Here is a 26,299-nt window from a genome sequence, read left to right as displayed (position 1 = left end):
TGGGCTGTTCAGCCTGAGCAGCTGCTGGAGCCGCGAAGCCTTTTTTCATCCTCTGCCAGCATGGGAGCGATACGGCTTCCCAACCCATCTAGGATCCTGTGTTTTTCTTTTCATATTACCCTCATTCTGCTTCAGCAGACTACTGCGGAAAGAGAACTGAAGTTTGTGGTTGTAGTAAGTAGATTTGTTTTATGTTTTGTTGCGGGGAATACAGGGAATCCGATATGGCTGTCAAACAAGCTGTGCAGTTGCTTTGCCTCTTTTTACACACAGAAATAACTACTGCTGCCCTTTTGCTGACTGAGTTTAAAGATTTTACTTAAGATAAAAATGCCTCTAGTTATAAGAATTTTCATCTCCTAACCCCTAGTTATTATTTCAAGATAACCAAAAAACTTTGCTTTGTGTTAGATGCATAGTGCACCGGAGTTAAGAATCTGAGGTGTAGTTTACCTATTCTTGCCTAATTTAGCTGACACTCTAATGCATTGTCCGAGAGCTGGCAATTACGGCCTACCTTCTCTGTGCTTGGAAGCTGAAGCTTATGACGTTACAGAAGTTACCACAAAAAAAAAAAAAAAAGTATTTTCCATTTCAGAATAACTGAATGGGCACAGCAGTATACAGGAAAAAACAGAAAAGGGCATTTTGATGTAGAGATTTGAGATACATGTTGCATTAACTGCAGTTAGGTTGAAAGCAGACTGTAATAGTTTTTTTGCTGGGCCATTTCTTCTTTTAGACTAACTAGACAGTATTTCAATGTCACTTTCTCCAAGAGCTCAGGTAAAAGAGAGATTAATTCAATTAAATAGTTTGGATCGTGAAGGCCTTTTCATTATAATGTCTTTTTTTAATAAGAGGTACACTGATAAAGAATAGTTAGTCTAAAGCGATATTTTCAATATAAAGTTGGGGGGGATTGAAATTCATAATTGTATATAGGAATTTTAAGATCTTCTTCTTCCACCTTTCTCTATTTGAGACATTACGTGCACACGCAGGTAACAGACAGAGTACTGTGTCCAAAACATATCATCTAGCTCTAGATAAAGTATTTCATATCTCGCTGTCCATTGGCTGCATTGTAGATGTGCCACTTGGCAGAGAGGCCAGAGTGCACAGGAAAAACCAGTTCCTACTTCTGCTGAGGCTTACTGCTCTGCCAGACACTACACAGAGCAGGGACTCAATGCTAATTCCAGTAATGTTCTGTGTATAGCAATACACTTAAATGTCGTTTCAATGATAAGGAGAACTGGACACACAGCTGAAATCAGGCAGTCGGCAAGCCTTGGAGAATTAACTCTTTGAAGGGACGGAGACTTTTGTTGAATTGCAGCTCTCATCGTGTTCTAACAAGGAATGGTTTTGCAGAGAGGATTACAGGAAATGCTCACCATTATGAAGATAGAGGCTTCCTGTCCAAAAACAGCTTGCTTACCACAGCTATGCAGCCACCTTCCCCACCTACCAAAAAAAGATAGCACTTTATTTATTTATAGGGTAACTTGTCACAATTAATATTAAAATAATAGGTAAATTTAATTTACACTGTCTTGCTTTTATCCCTGATACTTTTCCTCAGACTGACCAATCTGCCTAAAAAGTTACAGTATGTTTGATCTTATTATCAACATACTTCTCTTTTCTCAAGGCATGGTTTCTGTGTGTTTGTTTGAATTTTGCCTTCTGAACTCACTAATTGAATTTTCTCGGGAACAGAATTGCTAGCATAAACAAACAGGGTAGGAATTGGCCTCAGAACATTTCACTGATATAATGGGATATAATGAGGGCATGGCTAGAGTCAAGGTAAGTCTAAAAGGCATCTTTCTGAGATAATTCAATAGGAATTTTCCGGCTGTACTCTGTAAGTTGCTGTTTTCACCTGAAGAGTATTACTGCATTGTGAAAATGTCTCAAAATGACTTTTAAAAACTTTCTTACCAGAATTGCACAATATAAAATATATCTGCAGGCGAGAAAAAAAAGACAAATGTTCTCTTTTGCTCACTTCTAGAATTGTGCTGTGCTCTGGGAAGGTAACTTGCTCTCTCCTCACGGTTTCCATTTTTGTGCTGATTCTGTGCATTTTGATTCTTGGCCACAAGCCCTTCTGGCTGAAAAGCTCTAATTCCAACCAATTTGCCAAATGCTATTTTAATTTTCTTTCTCACATGTAAACATTAGCCTTCACCATAATTCTTGTACACTGGATTTAAACTAGACATAAGAGAAGACAATAGGAAATACATAGGACCATCGGTACCCAAGTACAAAGGAAATACTGATTTATTGCCTCTGTATAATGAAGTTCTGACCTGTAAATTCTGCCTCCACAGAGGCACTCATTTTACCTGTCATATATACAAAGAGGTGCGGTTTCTGAGGTACAGTGATTTCATCATGTCTTTCTTCTTGTAACTCAGGATAGGAAGTATTGTCTGAGCATGTTATCTGTTTGTCTAATCAAGCCAAGACTTTTGGAAACTTGACTAAACATGCTCAGTACTTCTGCATCTATGATTTCCCTGAACTGGCAGCATGACTGATTCCATTTCTTTCTTGTTTCTTCATTCCCATTGCTCACTTCAAAATAAGAAATCTTTTTGTTTGAAGTTGAGTTTGTCAATAAAAACGTCTGTAAGAGGCTCACACAGAGACAGATAATTCACTGTAATTCATGGCATTTCTGAATGAAGATGTTATATATACTACACATGCCATAGTCTCTGTTCACCCTCTCCTCCACACCAGTTCTTCTCCAGTACGATTTTTCACCTGACAACAATGGAAGCAAAAGCTGGCCAAAGTCCGAGTCATGTGGCTGTTTTGACCTGAAGTGATCACACTCACAAAGTTACAAAGAATGAATGCAAGAAGCCAGGCACCAAATCAGATTCTAGCCATATTATAGTTGAAGGAGAGGGTATTTGGTGACTATCCATCTATTGCTTTTGAGAACTGACTGAGGTGAAGCACTTCAGGTAGAAGGGCTGAAATTAATATACCAAAACAGGCGTTCTTTGCTGGTTTTGTCTACATCCTCCTTGCCCTCCCTTCTTTCTTGATTTCTAGTCTTTTCACCTTTTATGATGCTTCCTTGTTCCTTTTCTCTCATCCTGCCATGTTCTACGTCTTCTGAAAGGTCAGGAAGGCAATCTGTAGGCCAGGAATAATAAAAGCTGCAGCACACATATTTTTAAATTAATTTGAAGGAACAACTCCTTACTAATAAAATCGAAATGATGAGTGTTGAGAAATACATAGTGATGAGCAAGGCAAGCTTTGTAGAGATACATTTTCTTTCCCTAACAGTATCAGGTGTTCTAATGAAAAAGACAAACTTTCAAATACACAAGCTCTTCTGAAAGTTTTAAATTAAAAAAAAAAAGTCTCCTAAAATGTAGCTGACTATGACTGAATGAGTTAGCCTTTTAGGTTAAGTGGTTGTTCATAAGGTCATTGTTTTATTTCTAACTGCAACTGAAGCAAGGTCATTTTTCAGAAGTAACAAGCAAGAAGGACATTTGAGCACAAGCGAAAATCGGTTGGCTGAGAAGCTTAGTCCTTCAATTCCTACAAACAGGGTTCTGCTCTTAGAAGTATTTGTTTCTTCCTTGATATTTCCAACTTTGTGTTAATATCATATTTATATGTCACTGGGCAATAAAGATGAAGAAATACAAACAAGGAAGAACTTTTTTCTATTTTGTCTGGACTTAAAGAAGCTGTGCTGCTTTTTAGAAGAGAACACCTTCCACCTTTTCCATTTCTTAAGGTTACAAGTGAGAAAATGTCTTTCTTTACACCTCCTGCTCCCGCATATATTTGAATATCTTTCAATCTTCATCTCTTTTCCCTCTCACCTTTGTTCAGGTAAAATGCTTCTCTGTTCCCGCTTATTGAAAGTTTTTAGTGGTTGACTGTTGTGACAGTGAAATATACACTGAGGGCTATGTTGCACATTAAGTATCATAAACCAGTATTTAAAATCTAACCCATTTTCAGTAATTTTTCACTAATAAAAAGGGCATTATTTATTGGCCAAGTGTTGACCCATTGTTACATATTGCCTAAAAAATAGTCATTTAATCATGTCAGTCAGTTTGAGCAACTGTCAGTTACTCATAAAAATGCTTTGCTGTGAAGCTGGATAATTTAACAAGAAAGTATGCAGCTACATGGTAATCGAGAATTTAACCTTCATTCTTTACAGAGGCATCAGCTTGTCCAGAAAAGCTGATGAATCCCCCCTGACACCTATTTATGTCAGCATGTCAAAACACCAAGGAAATAAGCAGTGACACAAAAGTCCTCCTCACTCATTTTTCTTGCATGCAACTAAATCAATCACCAGAAAATGTAGTTTTACCTATTCTTCTGTTCACCAGAAGTGCACTGAGAAATTATTATAAAGAACCGACCGAGATTCCAAATTAGTACAAAAAGATGTGTACAGAATTTAAAATTGCATACAGAAACAAAAATAAAATATTTCAGAAAGATTTTATGAACTATTTTGTTGTACTTGAACTCAGGAAAAAAAAGGTTTTTTTCTTGAAACTGTGCAATTTCATGTTGATCAACATGTTGTTGACGATGGTGAAAAAACTTTCTTGATTTGCTGAAAAATATTCATTTTGGGTTGGCCACATCTTCATCAAAATTCAACTAGCAAAGCAAAAAAATAATAACCAGTTTTCTACATGGTCCTAATGGCAACATCTACTCCAGCAAACCTTGCTATCTGTTGTAGGAAACAGAGTGAGAAAACCAATTATATTTGTCTTTAAAGGATAGTATTTTCCACCTCTGAAGTACCTGTTCTAGCACAAGTTTGTGCACATTAGTACAGAAGGCTGATGAAAAGGGTGTGTGTTGTAATTAAAACATTAAGCCACACTGCCTGTGTTTACTTTGAAAAATATAAACATAAAACACCTCCCAGTGGGAGTGGCAAACTAACTAGTGTGTACCAACCTCTCTGATGTTGTAGGAAGAATGATGTGGCTTAATGAGGCAATGGACAGTATTAATTATTATCAAGCTGTATAGCAGTGAGGTGTTATGGAATAAATGCCATTTTATGAACAAATATACCATACTTCCGCATTGTCATTTTATTCTGAAAAGTCGGGAATGAGGTCATTTATGTGAACATTGATAAAAGCAAAGATAACTTTTGCAACAGTTTGGATCAGCATCCTGGAAGATTGTCTGGAGCACTGTGAATTGTATTCCAGCATTTCCTCTCACGTGAAACTTTTGTGGGCTGTGTTTTTCTAAGACCACACATGACATACTTCGGGAAGTATGTAATGAGTTTTTCAGAATTCAGAATTTTTCAGAACTTTAATCTGTTTAATCGAGGGTTGGCACTTTCTTTGTATGCTGTAATAAAAATACAAGAAGCCTCATTTAAGCTTTCTGGTGTAAAACTTCTATGATTGAATGCATCACACTAATATTCACCATGCTGGAGTGTCCAGGATAGAAAAGCGAACAAATTCTTTGCTCTCACTGAATTTAACAGAAAAACATCATACAGGCTTTCAAAAAAGTATTAATAAATATTAAGCTAACAGTGTAAATGTTTATACTTTTTCATCTTTATATTTTAGAATGACTGAGAAATCAAACATAAGATCCATGTGTACATGAAATTACTTTTACAGATACTGCTGTGAAAAAAGCAGTCACCAAAATTTTCAAGTGTCTACGCAAAAGTAATTAAATACTCATATTAGCACATCAGTAACTGCTTTAATATTCTGAGGTCCTGAGTGTCCAAGATTCAGTCAGATTTCTTGTGTAGGTGCCTAGCTATGGATGTAATCTCAGCGTTAACATCTGGGCTGATTAATTTTATGTTCTAGGAGGAAGAATCATCATGTTTATGCCCGCTAAATTCCTATATAATTACACCTATTCTAGTGTGTAAAGAATGTACTCCAATCCTACTTGCAGACTCTCCAATATTTTCATTTGAAAAATGTCACTGGAAGCATAATGTATATTTGACTTCTAGCTAGGTAAGAAAGGAATGTTAACAGCAATTAACTCTTTTCTTTTTTTATTGGTAATATTGTTAGGTTTTCCGACATGGTGACCGGACACCAGTTGTAAACTTTCCAACTGATCTACACAAAGAAAGTGAATGGCCCCAGGGATTTGGACAACTTACCAAGGTATGTTGACTTTCTTAGAAGCGCTTATATATAGTACTAAAATAGGAAGTGGGCGGATTTTTTAATGTGTGTCTCAGAAACATTAACAAATCCCAAGTACTGATAGTTGGTATTAGCAATACCCCATAATTCATAAAAATTTTTACAACGTTATTCATCCGACTACTCTTAAATTGAAATCTTGTTCATTGTAGCTTTATAACTATCCTCATGAAAGCAACAACTTCTTGATAGTGTGTCTGCATTCAAATAAATGGCAAGTTTAAACATTGTCTATGCTCTTATCCTTGATGAAGTTCTAATGACCACTAAGCACTGGGCCCTGTAACAGGGTAAAAGAATGACACCTTCCCACCAGGTCAAGCGATAAGTCCACATCTCATCATTTGACTGGCAACCACCTACTCACAAAACAAGGGAAGTCTTGCAGGAGGAGGCTTTCTCTGGGGACAATGTGTCTTCAGAAGGCTGATTTCGGCCCAGAGTTTCACTAGGATGCACTGAACCTACTTCTTGCATTTTAACATCAAGCCTTAGCTCTTTAACTGTATTTGACATATGAAATTCTGGAGCAAAGAGACGCCAATGCATTTCCTAATAATACTTCATCATGCAGAAGCATGAATCAGAGACCATTAAGCATTTAGTGTTTGAAGTGAGGCTTGAAGGATCTGTAAAATTCAGACACACAGACAACACATTACTATCCCCAGATACATAGCTTATGTTGTAAGAAGAAAAAAAATTCTGCTTCAGCACAGATTTTTTTTGAGAGCTTTTTGCTATTTTATTATCTTCTTAGCAACAGTAGTAAGAATGTACTTCTCTGACAGCTAAAAGTTTAAAAGTTCAGCTCACAGCTTTGGAAATGAATAACAGAAAAGACGGTGTGCAGTCTAAGACAACTGCAGGTGCACCAAGGCAAAGATGGAACAATATTACTTGAGGCATGAAATGCAAGCCACAAATTTATCAGGTTGATCAAATAGCAGAGCAATGACAACAATAAATACTGTGTTATCAATCATCCTTTCTCAGCTGTCACTAATTGACATACTCTTTACATAAAGTGTTGATCGGGAGTAACTCCAGGAGCATCTACAGAGTTACAGCATTGTGGAAACAGTATTTGTATAGAATCAGATGCATTGCCTTTCCTGTAGTCTTAGCATTTCAGAATGTGTCATTTTTTTCATAGATATAAATGAGTACTTATATTAAAAATTATAGACCACCTACAACATATACAGTACATTATACAAACCGTTAACGATCACTTAAAAACTGATTGCTGAAGACAAAAAAGCAAATAGAAAAGAAACTTCTACATTAAGATTCTCCAATCACCTTAATCTAATAATCATCTGTATGCTTGCCTCACAGACTGGAATGCAGCAGCTATTCAAACTTGGACAGTACACGAGAGAAAGATATTCCAACTTTTTGAACAGCACATACAACCGGCAAGAGGTATATCGCACAACTGTCTGGAGGACATTTCTCTGGCATAGCGGAACTATGGCCTTGTGCTAGATAAAAGCACATCATCATATTCATTTCATTAATGAAAAAATTTAGGTAATAGAAGAACATTTTTGAAAGTAGGCTTTTATGTCAAGATAAAAACATAGACTGAAGTCTAACTTTCAGCTCCTACATTCAGTTTGGGTCTTCCATTGCCCAGTTTTCCAGGACTGAACAGCTCCACGCCAACAAATGAATTGGGAATTTATACATAGTGACCCAGTATTGTTCTACCCTGTTGAAAGGTGAATGCATATCCAGCCTTGTGATGGGCTCACATACTTCATCCTGTAAAAGAAAGGTCTAACTGTTGTTTGGATGTCCTTGTCATACAGTACAGATCCATTGTGGGGAAGGTATCACTACATCAGGAATGCAATGATGGGAAGGCGTTAAAGACTATAGCTTTGCCATGGTTCCAAGAGAGGTTTACTGAGGTATAGCAGATGGATCATAACAGTGTTCCTCTGAATCTCAGAAGACAGAGAGCGTCCTTCTTTTAAATCATGCTTTCTTATTCTTCTTAGTTAAGTCTGAATGTTAGATTGCAAATTGAAAGATGCTTTGGCAATTCCATTTATGCAAATGAAGCAGGGCCCTAGAGAGCTGAGTTACGGTTTCACTGTTCTGACTTTATGCAAAAATACAAAACTGAAAATGAGAAGCCAAGATTGATAAGTTGGGTAAAATTTCCATATTATTTCCATTGTTTCCATTTTATTTTTAACTCTTTGCCCTTATATCTTCAGTTTTATATCCAAAGTACAGATTATGATCGCACAATTATGAGTGCCCAGTCATACCTTTCTGGCCTCTTTCCACCAACTAGCAGCCAAATTTGGAACCCTGAGCTTCTCTGGCAACCCATCCCAGTTCATGTTTTGCAAAAATCAACAGACCGGGTAAGTACTGGCTGGATACTTCCTATAACACCTTAAACTTTCGCAGAAGCAAAGAAGAGAAAAAAGGGGGGAAAAGTTAAAAAATATTTTCTATTCTCTTTGAGTTCAATCTAATAGAAAACATTAACTGCAGCTACTGGCTGCCAAGCATGTCATAGGTCAACTGTAATAGCTGCATGAAAATCCTCCTTCTATAGTTGCAGAATACCTGAATTGTCATCCACACTACCATTTTCTTCAGGGTACAGCTCTAACATTTCTCTTGGCAAAGACGCTTTTGGACAGTATTGAAGGGAAGTTGCCCTAAACCTTTAGAGAGGACAAGTGCTTTTCAAAGGATGAATCAGCTAAACAAACCTCCTCTCCTCAGCAAGTTTGTTCCATAGTTTATTCAAGGAATGGAATTTCCACCAGCCACTGTAATGACGTCTCAATTATTACTTTCCTATTCTGGTAGCACTTAGGCACCCTAATTACAGACAAGGGCCCTTTCATGCTTAGTGCTATACAAATGTTTCATGAAACCCTAGCACTTGCATTGCAGTTCATAATAAGAGCAGACCTACCTGAATGTTAGGTCTTGTAGAAGTTTTACTATAGGCCGCTCTCCCTGGCTGGCTTGGGTTTAGATTTTAATTTCACTGGCTCCTGTGACAAGGACTGTGTAAGGAACACTGTGTTGAACAAGGACAAAAAGTTATAGAGTATAATGACTGAAAGGCTAATTTTCTTCTGCCTTTGAGGACAGAAGTTGACTTTAAGGAAATGTATACAAAAACTTTATTAAATAACTGCCTGTTCAGTCACCAACATCTAAGGATGGACCCTGTCATTAGGGGGTGGCCACACCTGCCTCCCATTGGCATTCCTCCATTCTCAGAGGCCATGCTTGAAAGCAGGTACAGAGAGAAAGAGTTTCCACAAACTGGATTACATACAATGTCATTCAGCTTGAAACTTGACTCTGTCTGTAAACAAAAAAGAATGTCACTGTTATTTAAATGTGGAACACTAAGGGAAGTTCTTTCACCAGAAGACATGAAAAAGCATCCAAGTGGTCAGAGCTTTGGCCAAATACAATCTCAAAGGCCTTAGGGGAATCAGTGCAGTGCAATGACCTGTTTGGAGAAGGCAAGCTCATTTCTAGGAATCTCTAGTACCTCATCAGTTCTTCAGCTGCTTCAGGAGTGGTTATTGATGTTTCACTGAAACACACCTCTGCGACAACTAAAAATTCCTGTTAAATACGCAAACCACCTGGAAAAAACATTGTTCCCTTTTTAAACTAAGCAGATGTTTGAGGGTATTTTCAAGCCCTAAGCAACACAAAGTGGGAAATTGAGGCCAAGTACAGTCTTGTAAAAAAACCTAATCACAGTTTATTTTTCAGCCACTGAGATCTATCAAGACCTGACAAGCAACAGTACTGAGCTCTGCTTAATGATGCCAAAGGGAGTGGCTTAATTAATAACACCTAGAGAGGGATAATTAAGCCATACAGCAAGAGGAACATTTGTTATTGTGTAATTAAACAACATTCCCCAGTTTCATATTGCAGTTTTGAGCCTTCACCCTCCAGTGTGCTGCTGCAACAGAAGAAATGAACACTTGGAAATCTAAGTGAAAGTGCGCTAGTGTCAGTTGGCGGCTGCTGCCAGCTTCATGTTGATAAATCAAAGAGAAGCACTGGTAGTGCAGTCTGCAAATGTTCACCCCAAGACAGAGTACACCTTCTTGCACATATATAAGCCATAGATATTGAAGTTAATTTCTGTTTGACATGATTTTTATGGTTATAGGATAATATTAGTGCTGGGTCAAAAAATGCTCTAGTGATGTGACGTAAAGTGATAAACCAGCACAGGCTTATTTTTCTCATCATAACTTTTTACTGACACTTTATGCTGGATCAGGTATCATCTGTACTTCTGCAATTGGCATAAAGCACACTTGCCAGAGCACAGAGTTTGATGGACACATGTACTTATACAATTGGCATAAAGCACACTTGCCAGAGCACAGAGTTTGATGGACACATGTACTTATACAATTGGCATAAAGCACACTTGCCAGAGCACAGAGTTTGATGGACACGTGTACTTATACATGGCTCAGATCAAATATGTACTATCAGGCAACCTGTAATGCATACACTTGGAGTTATTAAAAGTGAACCATACCCCTAAACAAGAACAGAGCCATTAGGCTAGTAGATTTTTGATATTTCAGAAGCACAATTTATTTGTCACTCTTGTTTTGAGTTCTGTTCATTAAGTGGTACTAAAAAAGCTTACCATAATACGCTGCTTACCTCCAAAGAGATGAGAGCAGGATATGTAGATGCAGAAGCAATTCAGATTCCAGTACCAGGTGGAGTCAAGCTGCATCTAGAGGGATTCAGAAATTAAGAGGGAAATCGTAGTTTTTTAAAATTCCTGATCATGGACCCCAATCCATTTCCCAAAGCATTGCCCTGACAGTCATGCATAACTTCTTTTTGCCAAAATCAGTTAAACTGAGGATAATCAAGCTACCATAGCCCCAAGTAGACGCTGAAAGTTAAGTTACCACAGTTCATTGTTTATTTTAACTGAATCCATGAACTAGGTACCCAAACAAACCACTACAGAGTAGCTGTATGAATCTATCTAACAAATATTACATCAGCAATAGAAAAACTAGAGGTGTGTTGATTAATTCTAGAACTATTCTAAGTTTTATTTTGCTTGTTTCAGAAGCTGCATTTTCCTCTGACTGGTTGTCCCCGTTTTGATGAACTTCAGAATGAAACACAAACATCTAGTGAATTTCAAAATAGAATACAACCATACAAGGTAAGAAAAATAGAAAGGAAATGAAATCTAAGAAAAGGGGAAGTAAATAAGATATAGAAGTTATGGAATTGCATGAATTGCATTGTTTCACGGAATCACAGAATCACGGAATCTTCAGAGTTGGAAGGGACCTCTAGAGATCATCTAGTCCAACTCCCCTGCTAGAGCAGGATTGCCTAAAGCACATCCCTCAGGGCTGCATCCAGGCGGGTCTTGAAAATCTCCAGAGAAGGGGACTCCACAACCTCCCTGGGCAGCCTGTTCCAGTGCTCTGTCACCCTCACTGTAAAGAAGTTTTTCCGTGTATTTGAACGGAACTTCCTATGTTCCAGCTTGTGCCCATTGCCCCTTGTCCTGTCGCTGGGAACCATTGAAAAGAGCCTGGCTCCGTCCTCCTTAAACCCACCCTTTAGATACTTGTAAACACTAATCAGGTCCCCCCTCAACCTTCTCTTCTCCAGGCTAAAGAGTCCCAGCTCTTTCAGCCTTTCCTCATAAGGGAGGTGCTCCAGTCCCACAATCATCTTGGTTGCCCTTCGCTGGACTCGCTCCAGTAGTTCCCTGTCCCTCTTGAACTGGGGAGCCCAGAACTGGACACAGTACTCCAGTTGTGGCCTCACCAGTGCAGAGTAGAGGGGGAGAATGACCTCCCTCGACCTACTGGCCACAGTCTTCCCTATGCAGCCCAGGATGCCATTGGCCTTCTTGGCGACAAGGGCACACTGCTGGCTCATGGATAATTTGCTGTCTACCAGGACCCCCAGGTCCTTCTCCTCAGAGCTGCTTCCCAGCATGTCCGCCCCTAACCTATACTGGTGTTTGGCATTCTTCCTTCCCAGGTGCAGGACCCTACACTTGCTTTTGTTGAACCTCATTAGGTTCTTCTCTGCCCAGCTCTCCAGCCTGTCCAGGTCACGCTGGGTGGCAGCACGGCCCTCTGGAGTGTCGGCCACCCCTCCCAGCTTGGTATCATCAGCAAACTTGCTGAGGATACACTCTGTCCCCTCATCTAGGTCATTAATGAATATATTGAACAAAATTGGTCCAAGTATTGACCCCTGAGGAACACCACTCGTTACAGGCCTCCAACTGGACTCTGTGCCGCTGATCACAACCCTCTGGGTTCTGTCACTCAGCCAGCTCTCGATCCACCTCACTGTCACCTCGTCTAGCCCATACTTCCTCAGCTTCCTAATGAGGATGTTATGGGAGACAGTGTCAAAAGCCTTGCTAAGGTCAAGGTAGATGACATCTACGGCTCTCCCCTCATCCAGCCAACCGGTTATAACATCATAGAAAGCTATCAGATTGGTCAGGCATGATTTGCCCTTGGTAAATCCATGCTGACCACTTCCAATAACTTCCTGTTCCTCTATGTGTTTGGAGACGACATCCAGAATGAGTCGCTCCATTACCTTCCCAGGGACAGAGGTGAGACTAACCGGCCTGTAGTTCCCTGGGTCCTCCTTCTTGCCTTTTTTGAAGATTGGAGTGACGTTAGCCTTCCTCCAGTCCTCAGGCACCTCTCCTGTTCCCCATGACTTTTCAAAGACAATGGAGAGTGGTCTAGCGATAACATCTGCCAGCTCTCTCAGCACTCGCGGGTGCATCCCGTCAGGGCCCATGGATTTATGAATGTCCAGCTTGGCCAAGTGGTCTCTGACCCGGTCCTCCTCAACTAAGGGAAAATCTTCCTCTCTCCAGACCTTCCCCCTTGCCTCCAGGGAATGGGATGTGTGAGGGACGGCTTTATCAGTGAAGACCGAAGAAAAGAAGGCATTCAGTAACTCTGCCTTCTTTGTGTCTTCCACCACTAGGGCACCCGTCTCATTCATCAGCGGACCTATATTTTCCCTAGTTTTCCTTTTTCTGTTGATATACTGGAAAAATCTCTTCTTGTTATCTTTAACTGCAGTGGCCAAGCTGAGTTCTGATTGAGCTTTGGCCCTTCTAATCTTCCCCCTGCATAGCTTTGTTATATCTTGATAATCCTCATAAGTTGCTAAGCCCCTTTTCCAGAGAATGTAAGCCTTCCTTTTTTTCCTGAGGTCCAGCCAAAGCTCTCTATTTAGCCAGGCTGGCCTTCTTCCCCGTCGGCTCGTCTTTTGGGACATGGGGATGGCCTTCACCTGTGCTTCTAAGAGCACCTGCTTGAAGTATGACCAGCTTTCCTGGGCACCTTTGCTCTTCAAAACTGCCTCCCAAGGGACACTCTCAACCATGCTCCTAAACAGGCTAAAGTCTGCCCTTCGGAAATCCAAGGTGGCAGTTTTGCTGGCTCCCCGCCTCCCTTCACCAAGAATTGAAAACTCTATCATTTCATGGTCACTCTGCCCAAGATGACCTCCAACCTTTACATCCCCCACAAGACCTTCTCTGTTAACAAACAGTAGGTCCAGTAGGGCACTTCCCCTAGTAGGTTCCTTCACCAGCTGTGTTAGGAAGTTGTCTTCCACACACTCCAGGAACCTCCGTGACTGTTCCCTCTCTGCTGTGTAGTATTCCCAGCGGACATCTGGGAAGTTGAAATCCCCCACAAGAACAAGGGCAGATGATCGCGAGACCTCTGCCAGCCGCTTATAGAATACTTCATCGGTTTCTACATCCTGATTAGGGGGTCTATAACAAACTCCCATCACGATATCTGCCTTGTTGGCCTTCCCCTTGATTTTTATCCATACACACTCAACACTGTCATTCACAGTGTTGAGTTCCAGACATTCAAAACTGCCCCTAACATAGAGGGCCACCCCACCACCTCTCTTCCCTTGCCTATCCCTTCTGAAAAGCTGGTAGCCATCAATTACAGCACTCCACTTGTGTGTGTCTTCCCACCACGTTTCCGTGATGGCAACCACATCATAGTTTCCCTGCTGCACGATGGCCTCCAGCTCCTCCTGCTTATTCCCCATGCTGCGTGCATTAGTGTAGATGCACTTCAGTTGGGTTAATTGTCCTACCACTTTCTTGGGGGGACAGGCCCTGATTTGCACCTGATCATTCTCGGACACTACTGTAGTTACCAAATTATCACTACTCCTTGTGTCTATGCTGCCACACAATTCACTATCCCCCACCATCGCTGAGACAGGCTGCAAGACCTTGCTATCACTTATACCCATGAGCACTGCTATGTTGCTCCCAGGCACCACTTCTGTGATCCTGGTTTCGTCCCCATCCCCCATCAAACCTAGTTTAAAGCCTTATGGATAAGCCCTCCTAATTCTTGTCCCAGTCTCTTTCTTCCCCTTCGGGTTAGGCTTCCCCCGCCTGATGCCAGCATGCCTGGTTTCCTGTAGATCAGCCCATGTTCAAAAAAGCCAAAGTCCTGCCAGACGCACCAGTCGCGGAGCCAGAAGTTAATTTGCTGGCTCCTCCTATTTATCCCCTCGTCTACCCCTGCAACTGGTGGGATAGAGGAGAACACTGTTTGTGCTCCCGATCCCTTAACCAGCCGTCCCAGGGCCCTAAAGTCATTCTTCATTGCCCTCAGACTTCTGGTACCTACTTCGTCACTGCCTACCTGAAATATCAGTAGCGGATAGTAATCTGATGACTGGACCAGGGAAGGGAGTTTCCTCCGTATGTCCCTAATTCTGGCCCCAGGGAGGCAGCTGGCTTCCCTGTGGGATGGGTCTGGTCTACAGATAGGACCCTCTGTTCCTCTCAGAAGGGAGTCACCTACTACAATATGCTTTTCCTTTTGCTAAAATGGAAAAATAAATAAATGCAAAAAAAACCCCAACCCAAATCCTGAGGACTCTCTTAAAATCAGAAATTTAGGCCAATATGATCAAAAACTACATTTGAAATGCTTATGCATTTCTCATACTTTTCTATATTAATCTTTTAAAATGTGAATTTAACATTAATGTTCTGATACTATTTAAAGCTGCGTGTAATTAAAGTTCCTTGATCTGAGGGGAGAAGAATTTTCTGGATGCAGCAATGTCCAGTTTTACAGGGTAGCACAAAACCAATTCTAAAAAATCTGATAAATCTGAAACCTGGGAAGGTTTATGCCTTCCTGCTGTGACTTTCTGAATTTAACACTACAGCAGAGAACTAAAGCCAGCCCAACCAGGTGAACACTCTGACTTATGAAAATTTCTCTGAGATGCATTTTGGATCCGTCACAAGACACACATCACATGCTTCTGTTTTGCCCCTGACACTAATCTTCACAGCCATAGATTCAAAATTTCCCATTCCAGTGCTGCAGCAGGACATAGGTACATGGATGGTATACATGCCTCAAGCAACTACATTCTTATGGATAATAATTGCTCTAGATGGTGGTTACTGCTGCTCTCTTTTTTTGCCTACCATGAACTTTGTAATAGCACTGCTGCACAAATAAAGCAGGGGTCTTGTGTTCCTCGTACTGTGACTGCACCTGTACACATTCTCTTAAACTCACTTTAGGCTTACTGCTTGGGCTAAACCCAACATTTTCCTTTTTTGCTTTATTTCTAACTTTCTGCTAGCTCAGCTACTGTAGTTAGCCTCACCTGCAATGAGAGGTGAATTATGACTTCATAGCTATCCTCTCTCTCAGCTACTAATATGAAACAGGTAACGTGGGAATAAGGGATATTAAGGAGTCCCTTTATTCTGTGGTAGCACATAGCAAGAATCCCTATGGGAATTGTTGTGGAACTATTACTTAGGTATTCAGCTCCCCTTCAATGGCAGAAGGAAAATCTAGTTTCCTTTTCAACTTCTTTTTGCCTCATCCTGAATATTTGCCTCAGCTCTCTTTAATTTTCTCTTTTTCCTCATCTTTTTTCTCATGTTCCTTTTCCCTTCGTGCCTTCCTCTTCCTTATATCTGAAGGCTTGAGGTGACTGAGGTAGCCTACTGGAGCAGTCAGAAGAGGGAGAAGAGTGCAGCAGAGAGAGCACCAGACTAATCTGGTGTAGGGCTGAGTAAAAAGCAGTGTCTGAAACAGAGATCAGTACCTTAAAATGGTTACAAAATGAAATCTGCAACCAAAATCTTCTGCTACAAGAGTTTCACCTGTGTAAAATTAAATGCTACTGCGTTGCCAGGTTGGGTGCTAATGAATCTATAAGCATATATGTTCCATATGTATTGGTATTTGTGGCATACTCTTCAATTTTTTTCCCCTCCAGGATTTTTTACAAACAATGGCAGTTAACACAGGACTTGAACTAAATAATCTTGAAATACTGGACAATTTCCAGCTCTGGAATACATATGATACGCTACACTGTGAGGTAATAATAAGGCAAGAGAAGTCGGGAAAGAATAAAACTCCTAAGCTGGGTTTCAATTAAACCATGGCAATGTGGTTTCATAGGAATGAGTTGCCTTTTCTCCTGGGTTTGCTTTGGTTTTTTATTTTTGTAATTTTAATCTAAGTTTAGTGCATTGATATAAAATAACCCAAAAACATGGTTTACAGCTTGGGAAACTGTTGTTTCCATTTGATGGTTTATTCTGAAGCACTGGTAGTGAAATCCATTCCCTTTATTCCCTCATTTTCCTTCCCAATATGCTATTATAGAATCATTTGAGCATGCTGCCTAGGACATATTTATGATTTTTAACAGGAAAATGAAATTATTTGCTTTAACCTATCAACAGGTAAACATCAAAATACTTACATGTTGAAAATAAGAGTTAAGATTATGATTAAGTTATTTAAGTTAGAAAATTAGGAGATGATGATTGCTACTGGTGAATAAAATCAGGCTGGCCTCAAGCACGTGGTGATTCCATTTGGCCCCAGTCATTACCAGCAGCACACGAAGGCTGTTAAACGTATCCTCCACACACTGGCACTCTTAAGACACTATAGGACACTATCACTCGTAACATGACTGGAGAGTGACACTTGTCTGTAAATGGCCAGTGATGGAACTGGCATCTGGACAACTGTATGAAAAAGGCAGGAAAAGTTTTATACATATATATATATATACACACTAGGTTATACCCTGAAGACCCTGAAGGGAAGACTTATGTCTCCCATCTTTCACAGCAGCAAAACCATATATCTCTATAGCAAGAACATGTTACACCTACAAGGGATCCCCTTTCACACAGGTGTTTCCCCTCTTCCCATTCATCCACTTCAGGTTGACGCCCATTCCCACAAAGGGTATTTCAGGGCATGCTGATAAGTGAAACCATGCTGGGCAAAGAATTGCAGGGCAGCCTCGGAGAGTCCAAATGTAGTAGTGTGCAGCTGGGCAACAGGATGATGGAAACCAGTAGAAGAAAAAACCATTATTTTATTTTCCTTTATCACTAGGATATTCACAACTATACTCTCCCTGTATGGGCCACCAAAGATGTAATCGACAAGATGGAAAAACTGGCAGAATTGTCCTTACTATCGCTATTTGGGGTTTATAAAACAGAAGAGAAATCACGACTACAAGGAGGTAAATCAAAAACTGCATAGATCTCAGAAAGTCAGAGACAATGCTTATGATAACACACAACACCCTTTCACCTTACTTATGAAAAAATATTGATACAGAACCTTGTTCTGTAACTATGGACATGGGATGCCATATTAAATATGAAAATATGTACTGAACACTGGCATTCACATGGATGAGATATTGAAACAAGGTGTAAATGTGAAGATCTTTAGTTATCCCATAGTTGTTAAGAGATTAGGATTTTGAGAAAGACTACAGAAATCCAAGGGAAAAAATCAAGGCTTCATGGGCATGGTCATTACTTGTCTGACATGAGGTTAGATTAAGTTCTGTTTCTCCAATATTTATTCTAATTGTTTCCTGATCTTTGTTTTTCCCTTTGATTTATTGCTTATATATTCTGCCAAAACCTTGGCAACACATTGGTAGATCTCTGAAAGACTGATATAAAGCTGCTCCAAACAGTCTGATCAGAATAGAAGATGAGAGATTCGAGTTATGCCTATACTGCAAGAACAGGGACAACTGCTGAGCTCCAAAATCCAGGTGTGCAGGCTATGCACATATGACACTACTTCAGGATAGAACCCAGGCATTTATCCTGTGATCCCCAGGTGTCCCTGAGCAAGAAACCCAAACAAGTGATCTTGAATATCTGCAGGATGGACTGTTTGGGGCTAAGCTTTGTAATGCACCTACCCTGCAGTCTAGACCTAGATAAAGAATTATTAGCAGACTAATCATCTAGGCATATACATCACTGGATTAAGCCATATAGTAATTACACGCTCAGACCTGCATTCAAGCCCACTAGCTGGTATTTGGCCATATCATGTGGTCAGGACTTTTTTTTCTAGTGTTCACGGGCACACCAGTTATGCCCTATTTTCCTAGAATGGTATAAATTGTGCTACAGGGAATTTCTGCCTTATCCCTTCTCCCTTATTGCATTGGCTTTATAACATCTCTGGTCTGGAGAAGGAGAACAAAAGAGCTTTGGAAAAATGAAGAATTCATACTGTGACTTACTGGAAGTAAACATCTGAAAGTATTTCTTCAGCATCTAGAGAGGAAGAGGCTAGCACAGCTGCCATTATTGCAACACTGCAAACAGACAAAAAATGATGGAGAGGAGGTCTCGGCATAACAAAACTGGAAGTGTCATTAGCCCCAGTTCTAAGGATAGTTCTAGATGGTTTCCTGTAAATCCTGCCACTTCACTTGACCTGGATGATGAGTGAACAATTTTACCTCTGTAATATCTTCTCTCTAGTTGTGAACTTGCAGTAAGCTAAAAAATGAGTATGAGGCCTGAGCAGATGTCTTCTATTTGATACTTAAAATCTTTTGCCTTTTTGGTTTCTATGCAAATGTTATATCTTCATTTTCCTCTTCCTTGTTCCCATCTTTTTAAGGTGTCCTTGTGAATACTATTTTAAATAGTATTAAACAAGCTGCCAATTCTTCAAGGCAAAGAAAAATGGAGGTCTACTCTGCAGTGAGTATTTCCATCTTTCATAAATCTTGCTATGATTTTACCAGTAAAAGATCCTTAAAGAGAATAATCACTCTCCATGTAAGTTAAATGAAAGAATAATATAACACAATTCAATTCGGCTAAGAAGCTGAACACCAGTCAGTACAAAAACACAGCAGGAGCACGGATCTCACCTCAGTTTCTGTCAAACTGTACTTGGTAAAGAAAACTATCTATTTTATCATCCAGTTTTTCTGCAACTTAATGGTGCAGTTCCTATAAGTTTCTATAAGTTGCATCATCCCTTAAGTGCTTACAACCCAGAGATGCTGGCACATAGCAGAACTTCAGCTGCACCTCCAAACTCTTCCTCTGCTTAGAAAGGGGTGACACAGCTGTGGATTCTATTTTTTTATTTTAGAGGATGAAGAGGGCCATTTGGGTCAGGCCAAGATCCACTTAGCTCATTCATTATCCTTTCACAACGACAGGGAAGAATGTGAGGATAATGCCAGCACAGAGTGATGCTTCTCCTGATACAACCTTCTAGCAATCTGTGGCTTAGGGACTTCCTGAGACAGAATCTGTGTCAGTGTGTTTAATAGCTCTTGACAGAATTTCTTCCGTCAATTTATCTAATCACTTTTTTAATGCATTTTTACTTTTGGCCTCTGGAACATCCTGTGGCAATGACTTGTGTGTTAAAAGAAAAAAAAGTACTTTGTTATATTTTTTTTAACTTAATAGTGACTTAGCTCCTTCCTAGTATTTCTATTGTGATAAACAGGGAATAGTCATTTTTTATTCACTTTTCCCGGGTCACTCATGAATGTACTATTTTTTGTCACACCTCTTTCCTCTCTCCTTTTCCAAGACAGAGTCCTACCCTATTTAATCTTTCCTCATATAGAAACCACTAAATACCTTAAATCTTTCTTGCTGCCTTTTATACGTGTTTTCTAGCCCTACTGTATTCTTTCTGAAAAGGAAGAAGTGCATCCCGAATTTTCACTGCTGCTTTAGTGCCTTGACGCCAAGTATACTCTTATTTTTGAAAGATCAGTCTAAAAAGTTCCAGATCCTGAATAATAATTAAAGGATGGCTGTTAGACTATAATATAAATAAGCCTAGCAAATATGTGTATAAAGATGCTTGCAAAATTTAGGCATCGACGTGCTTGGACTTAGTTCCTTCAGCTCCTCCTCCTGGGATACCCTGCAAGAGGAGGGATAATGGGGAGAGGAAGAGATTGCAGTTGTGTGGATAACCAGTTTCACCAAAATAGAAGCCAAACTGAGATTTTATTGTCTAAGTCCAAACAGAAGGAACAGTAATTTAAAAAGTTCTGGAGTGTGTGTGGAGGCGAGGAGAAAAGTCTTTGTATGCAATTATTTGTCTGGTTTACTATCTAAAAAGAAGTACTTGTATCTTCACTTGAAATGCCATAGGATATATTACCTTATACTGCTTTAATCTGACTTTGGAACCAAAAACACTCCTGAAGGAAGGAGCAGCAAAATGCACTGAAAAACAAGATTTATTTCTCAGACTAGATCTTGATTTTCCCCAATATCTCTGTCTCCAAAATATTGCCAGATGGTGTAAGACATGCTGCAGTAACTATTTCGAAATGCCCCCTGCTGTCTGTAGTAATATGTTAACATGTTTTTCCCAGTGGTGAATACACTGAATATATTTTTATGGTCAAATTTATACAGGTTTTGTTTTATCATGATTTCCACTCCCTCTCTACTCTTGTCTTGTTACTATGGAGAAATGGTAGTTGACTTAACTGACTTTCAAGGATGGATTATTATTTTTTTTCCCAATAGCATGACACCACAGTTGGGGCCCTCCAGATTGCTCTCAATATTTTCAATGGAAAACTGCCACCATATGCTGCTTGCCAGTTTTTTGAACTCTACCAAGAAAGCAGTGGGCAAGTATCTTCCTACCTATGCAAGAACAAGGAGTCTTTTGAATTTGGTTCCCCCTTCCCCAAAATCATTTGCCTCTCAAAGATTGTCAGGAGATTTCATTTTAAACTGATACTTCACTGAGCAGTTCACAGACAAAGTTGTATTAAAACTAGGAAAAATTACGTTTGCTGGATGTGCATGTATCTGTGTGTTTTGAAAGATAGGAAGAAGAGGAAAACAGGCTTTACCGGATGGAAGTAAATGGTAAAACAATTTTTCCTGCTTCTTCAAATGATAGCAACAACATTTCCAAGACATCTCATAAATCCTAAGGTAAACTAGTTGACTTAGAGAGCCTGGTGCTGTTGCCATTAGAGGGGCCTTCAGAAGGACCTTTTGAGCTGACTGGTGATCTGTGCAGTAATGTAACCAGCTTTGGCAAAGTGGGCTTTGCGGATGTCTTCCACAAAGCCTCCATTCTTGAAGAACAGGTTCTAGGGTAGGATGTTAGAGCCTATTTCCAACATTCTGTCTCTAAATAGGAAATCTTGTGTAAGAACCTTTTTTAAAAAAATCTTTTCAATGATGTTGTTAATCAGGCGATACAGCATTGAAATGCATTATCGGAACGATTCTTCAAAGGATCCTTACCTACTCACTCTGCCAGGATGCACCTCTTCTTGTCCACTTGAGAAGTTTGCTGAACTAGTTTCTCCTGTGATTACAGAAAATTGGTCAAAAGAATGTGGGAAGAAAGACAAAATGAAAGGTAGTGTAACAGCTCTGTATTTTATACATAGACATCAAGGCAGAAATTGTACCAATGGATCCAAACTTGGTACCCTTCACACAATACACAGATGTCCCTTTAACAAGTGTGGACCAGCTTTACTATAGACAGGGAAAACCAACAGAAATGAGATTTCTCTGAAAATGTGAAAAGTAGACTTGCCCACCAGTGTGAAGCCAGGGCTATTACTAGCATACTCACATAAGGAGCTACCTAAAGGCCGTGGTCAAAACTAGAGCTCTGCTTGCTGAAAATGTCCAACAGAAATATGTGTGTGTGTGCTATGCAAGGAGTCCTGTGTATGTTGGACGCATTGGTCCTTCTGTAGATGCAAAGCAAAAATGGCTTGCAGATGTAAGGTTGGTGCTTCTGTATCTCCCACGTGTGCTATGTATTGAGGATACTTTAACCTCCACTGTACACACAGAAACCAGCTGATCTACACAGACACAGCAGCTGTTTGCCTCAGACTACCAACAGCTGACAGCTGATAACCTCTTCCTGCCTGAATATTATTTCCAGGAGGAAAGTGAAGGGCAATGCAACACATGCTACTTTACAATAGTCGTGGTATTTCCCCCTCCCTGCCTATATTCAGTGTTTTGCTGATCCTTGATGAAACTCCTAGTTTGCATTAACTGCACATGGTCCCTCTTGCCTTGTGAAAACCTAGAAGAAAGATTTACCCATGCACAGGAAGTTATCAATGCATTGCCAGGATTGAAGTATATGTTTTTATACTTAGGTTTCTTATCATGTCAGTAAATGCAGGCCATGTGATCTTGCCAGAAACATGAACAAAATGTAACTCTATTTCCATTGTACATATTTGTAATCAGACTTATCTCTGTATCCAAAATGATATACATGTATGTCTTTTATTAACTCCCTTTTCCTTTATTGTTTTTATTTCACAGATATTTTTATCGGATTTGACATTGCTGTTGGCTTGTTGTTCATTTTTGACCTTGTACTGCTCTACCTCCTTTATCACTATGGACGCTGCAGACGCAGAAACAATTACCAAGACATTTAAAGAGGAGGTAAAGAAATGAAAGAGAGAGCAGCTAGACATCAAGCAATCCTTTAAGTTGCTTATTTCCATCAGTTTACTCTAGCCAAATTAATCTCCAAAGCATACTCAATAAACTTGAAGAGCTGAGGTATCTGCAGCCTAGCTCCTAAAAGACTAAACATCTGCAGTGAGAAATACTGTAGAAATATGCTATTGTTAAGAATTTACTTTTGTAGGAAGACGGATTGACTTCATTTTCTATCTTTAGGTTTTCCACTACTATTAATCACTCTTAAGTCAAACAGTGGGGTGAAGGGATGCTATTGCCTATGCTTTTTTTTTTTAATATTGCCTATTACCATTTAGCCCTTTACTTCTCTCTTTCCCTGCTCAATGAGTCTTTCTTGAAAATCACAGCCTGTAATATTTTCCTTACTTCTTATAAATGGCTATTTTGTTGATACATAGGAAAATGTTTTCAGTGAGCAGAAGCTGCAATTACTGTTTGAAAAAGATTCATACCAGCACTTGGGCATACTGTTTCTGCATTTATTCATGCAAATCTATGCATGAGTTTTGACCCTGGCCATCAGCTAATAAAAGTCTGCAGCCTGATTTTCAAAGGAGTTACACTACTATAGCTGTCACTGCAGTAGTAGAATCTGGAGGGATCTCTGTCGCCTATCCAGGCATAAGGAAGAAGCTTAGCGCAACAGGATCTTGGTCGGTGTCCACAACTTCAGTAATGTGGACGAGTAAATACATTAAACTCTATTTTCTGTTGCTACACTGCTTTCCTATTTTTTTGAGCTCCCACTCTTGAATGATCCTTTGCCCTGCATCTTTTCTATGATGCGTTGTTCTGTGTCCTGCTCCACATCCCTTCTATAGTCTTATTTCTTTGAGCTACTCTTACAATAATTCCTCAAGCTATCACTATTTTCATCACCTTTCATTTTAATTTACAATAACTCTTTTAACTCCTTTCTCTGTTCAAAAGCCCTTATGTTGGCAAGACATGCACTGAAAGTAAGAAAACAATGATTCTGCTTTTTGTATGTTGATCTCTTCTGTGCAATATATTTTGTTTAGATTGGAAGCTCCTAAGGGCAGGAATGTTTTTCCATAATTGCTCTCTAGTATCATAAACTAGTATCATAAGCACTAATATTGCTGTATAAAATACTGCTTATTGTCATAGGTTTCAATGGCTGCATCAAGATTTTTGTTATCCTGTTGTCCTCCAGAGGATACTGTGAATTACATTACCATGGAGAAGCCTTTTTAAAAATCAAGACAACTATACAGACAGGTGCCAACAGCAGGTTCAGCCCAACAGATATAATGAGCAATCATGTGCTCAAGCTAATGAGTCCAGTCGAGGTGCAGAAAAAGGCATCTTTTTGAGAAAAGTGAGAGATGGAGCTGCTTAGCTCAGGCATAGCATGGCATGAATGTGAATACACTGCTTCTGTACTGACTTTGACTCACATCTGTGGGTTGCAACTTGGAGCCCAGGAGCTTGGGTCAGCTACCACTGATCTAGAGATCAGCCCTCAATATTACAGCTAGGGACACATTTAAAATGTGATGTAGTTAGATGTATGGATATTAAATAGCGTAAAGCAAACAGGATAGCAAAGGCTTGTGGGAATATAGCACTTCCCAAACATCATTGAATTTTCTTGTAGTAACTTTAGCTACCAAGGCGTCCACCTTTTGAAGCAGTATTTCCCACTCAGTAAAAAGCTTTTCCTAGTATCCATGACATTTCCATTTTATCTATTTTAAGTAATATCATAATCAAGTGATGGATTTGATTCTTACATGGTGAGGATGTTTTATTGTATAACAATTTGGGGCAAAGCTGTCCAAAACATGAAAGGCTATCCTTAAATCAGATGTTTTGGATGTACGACCTTCATATTGTAACTAGTAGTTCTGATCCTTGGTGCAAAAACTTAAAGGAATGTCTATACTGCAGTCAAAAGTGTTACAGCAGCTCTAGGAAACACGTCTGAGCTGGCTTGGTTACTATTAGCGGTGCACTTACAATGGGGAAAAGCTCAGGATAAACTGCAAAAGCAATCCTGGCTCCTGAATATATATATATACACTCAGTGATTGCCTGATGCTGAGCTCTGTATGACCATGGCCACAGTGCTGCTGGTACTCATTTAAGGATAGATTGAGTCTATCTTTTATGTCTTTTATTAGAGGCAATCAGATGCTTGACAAGTGAAGATGTATCATTGACTGATAATGTGCAGTAATAACTGGTTTTGAGATACTAGAAAGTCAGTTGGTTGCACTCCACAAGAATTAGAATGCGGCATGTTTTTTCGAAGATTGCTTCTTACAAAAAGAAGCACATCCAGACAGAAAGTAAAATGTGAAGTGTCTGAGACATCTTTTGTGGCTTATGCTACCAAAGCCTAATCTGTTACAGAGAATTTCAGGAGATGAGGCAATTCTAGCTGTGGCAGAAGCTGTCACGAAGTGATTTTATTGTAGGGACACCTTTTTGTTAAAAGATAGGCATACTTGAAAATGTTCATGCACTTTTAGAAAGGAGCCAGTGAACACAAGTTACACAGAATGTAGTGGATAGGTTCAGATGATGTAACTTCAGAATTAATGAAGGTACAAAAAAGACGCAATACATTAGTAATGTAGGCCCTGAATCTCACTTATAGTAAAGACGCTTTGTCTTGCTGAGATTAAATGAAGTTTAATTTCTCCAGTGGAGTAAAAAGTTGTAAGTGTCCGACAAGCTTGTGGCTTTTTAAATTTTTCAGCCATATTTACAATTTGCTTAGCATAATCTGCAGACTGTTTGTGATTAGAAAATACCTTGTCTCCAAGCAACTTGTAGCACCAAAATAAAGTACATTAAAGAAACAATTCAACATTTGCAATTGTATTTGAGTGAAAAATAATGGAGCTTTCAGTATGCCTAGAGCTTCTACACAAAAGAGAATGTTCAGGTTTGCTCCTTCTGTAAGAATAGATTTTTAAAGCACTGATGCTTTGACATGAATAATGCTAACATTGATGACATCAAGTTCTTCCATTTGCCTTCTAGCAGTGACATCATCTGCCTCTGCAGCAGGGTTTTCTCGTGCATACGGTAGACAGCAGTGCATACACAGCACTTTCCAGCTCAGTCAGCAACAACCTCCTCTTATTGAATTGATTTCATTCTGGAACTTCTTTTATTCACAGTC

The 26,299-nt window shown here is 39.6% G+C and overlaps 1 protein-coding gene across 1 annotated transcript; it reads left to right on the top strand.

Annotated features, from left to right (window-relative positions):
* Positions 1 to 45: 45 nt before the first annotated feature.
* LOC128906227 (prostatic acid phosphatase-like) lies at positions 46 to 26,006 on the top strand. The gene is made up of 11 exons (XM_054193228.1): positions 46 to 174; positions 6,099 to 6,194; positions 7,578 to 7,664; positions 8,468 to 8,620; positions 11,356 to 11,454; positions 16,590 to 16,694; positions 17,735 to 17,867; positions 19,286 to 19,368; positions 21,181 to 21,287; positions 21,867 to 22,036; positions 22,975 to 26,006. Exons 1-11 carry the CDS (start codon positions 61 to 63, stop codon positions 23,091 to 23,093), a joined length of 1,266 nt encoding a protein of 421 aa, XP_054049203.1. The 5' UTR covers positions 46 to 60; the 3' UTR covers positions 23,094 to 26,006.
* The last annotated feature ends 293 nt before the right edge of the window (positions 26,007 to 26,299 follow it).

The sequence above is a fragment of the Rissa tridactyla genome, chromosome 2 (assembly GCF_028500815.1).
Source record: "Rissa tridactyla isolate bRisTri1 chromosome 2, bRisTri1.patW.cur.20221130, whole genome shotgun sequence".
NCBI lineage: Eukaryota > Metazoa > Chordata > Aves > Charadriiformes > Laridae > Rissa > Rissa tridactyla.
Note: the sequence above shows the minus strand (reverse complement) of the source record. Positions and strands in the feature narration are given on the sequence as shown.

Coding starts and splice junctions, on each gene's coding strand:
- LOC128906227 (XM_054193228.1), top strand. CDS start 61: ATGGGAGCGATACGGCTTCCCAACCCATCTAGGATCCTGTGTTTTTCT. Junction 175..6,098: donor AACTGAAGTTTGTGGTTGTA/GTAAGTAGATTT, acceptor TAATATTGTTAG/GTTTTCCGACATGGTGACCG. Junction 8,621..11,355: donor TGCAAAAATCAACAGACCGG/GTAAGTACTGGC, acceptor TGCTTGTTTCAG/AAGCTGCATTTTCCTCTGAC.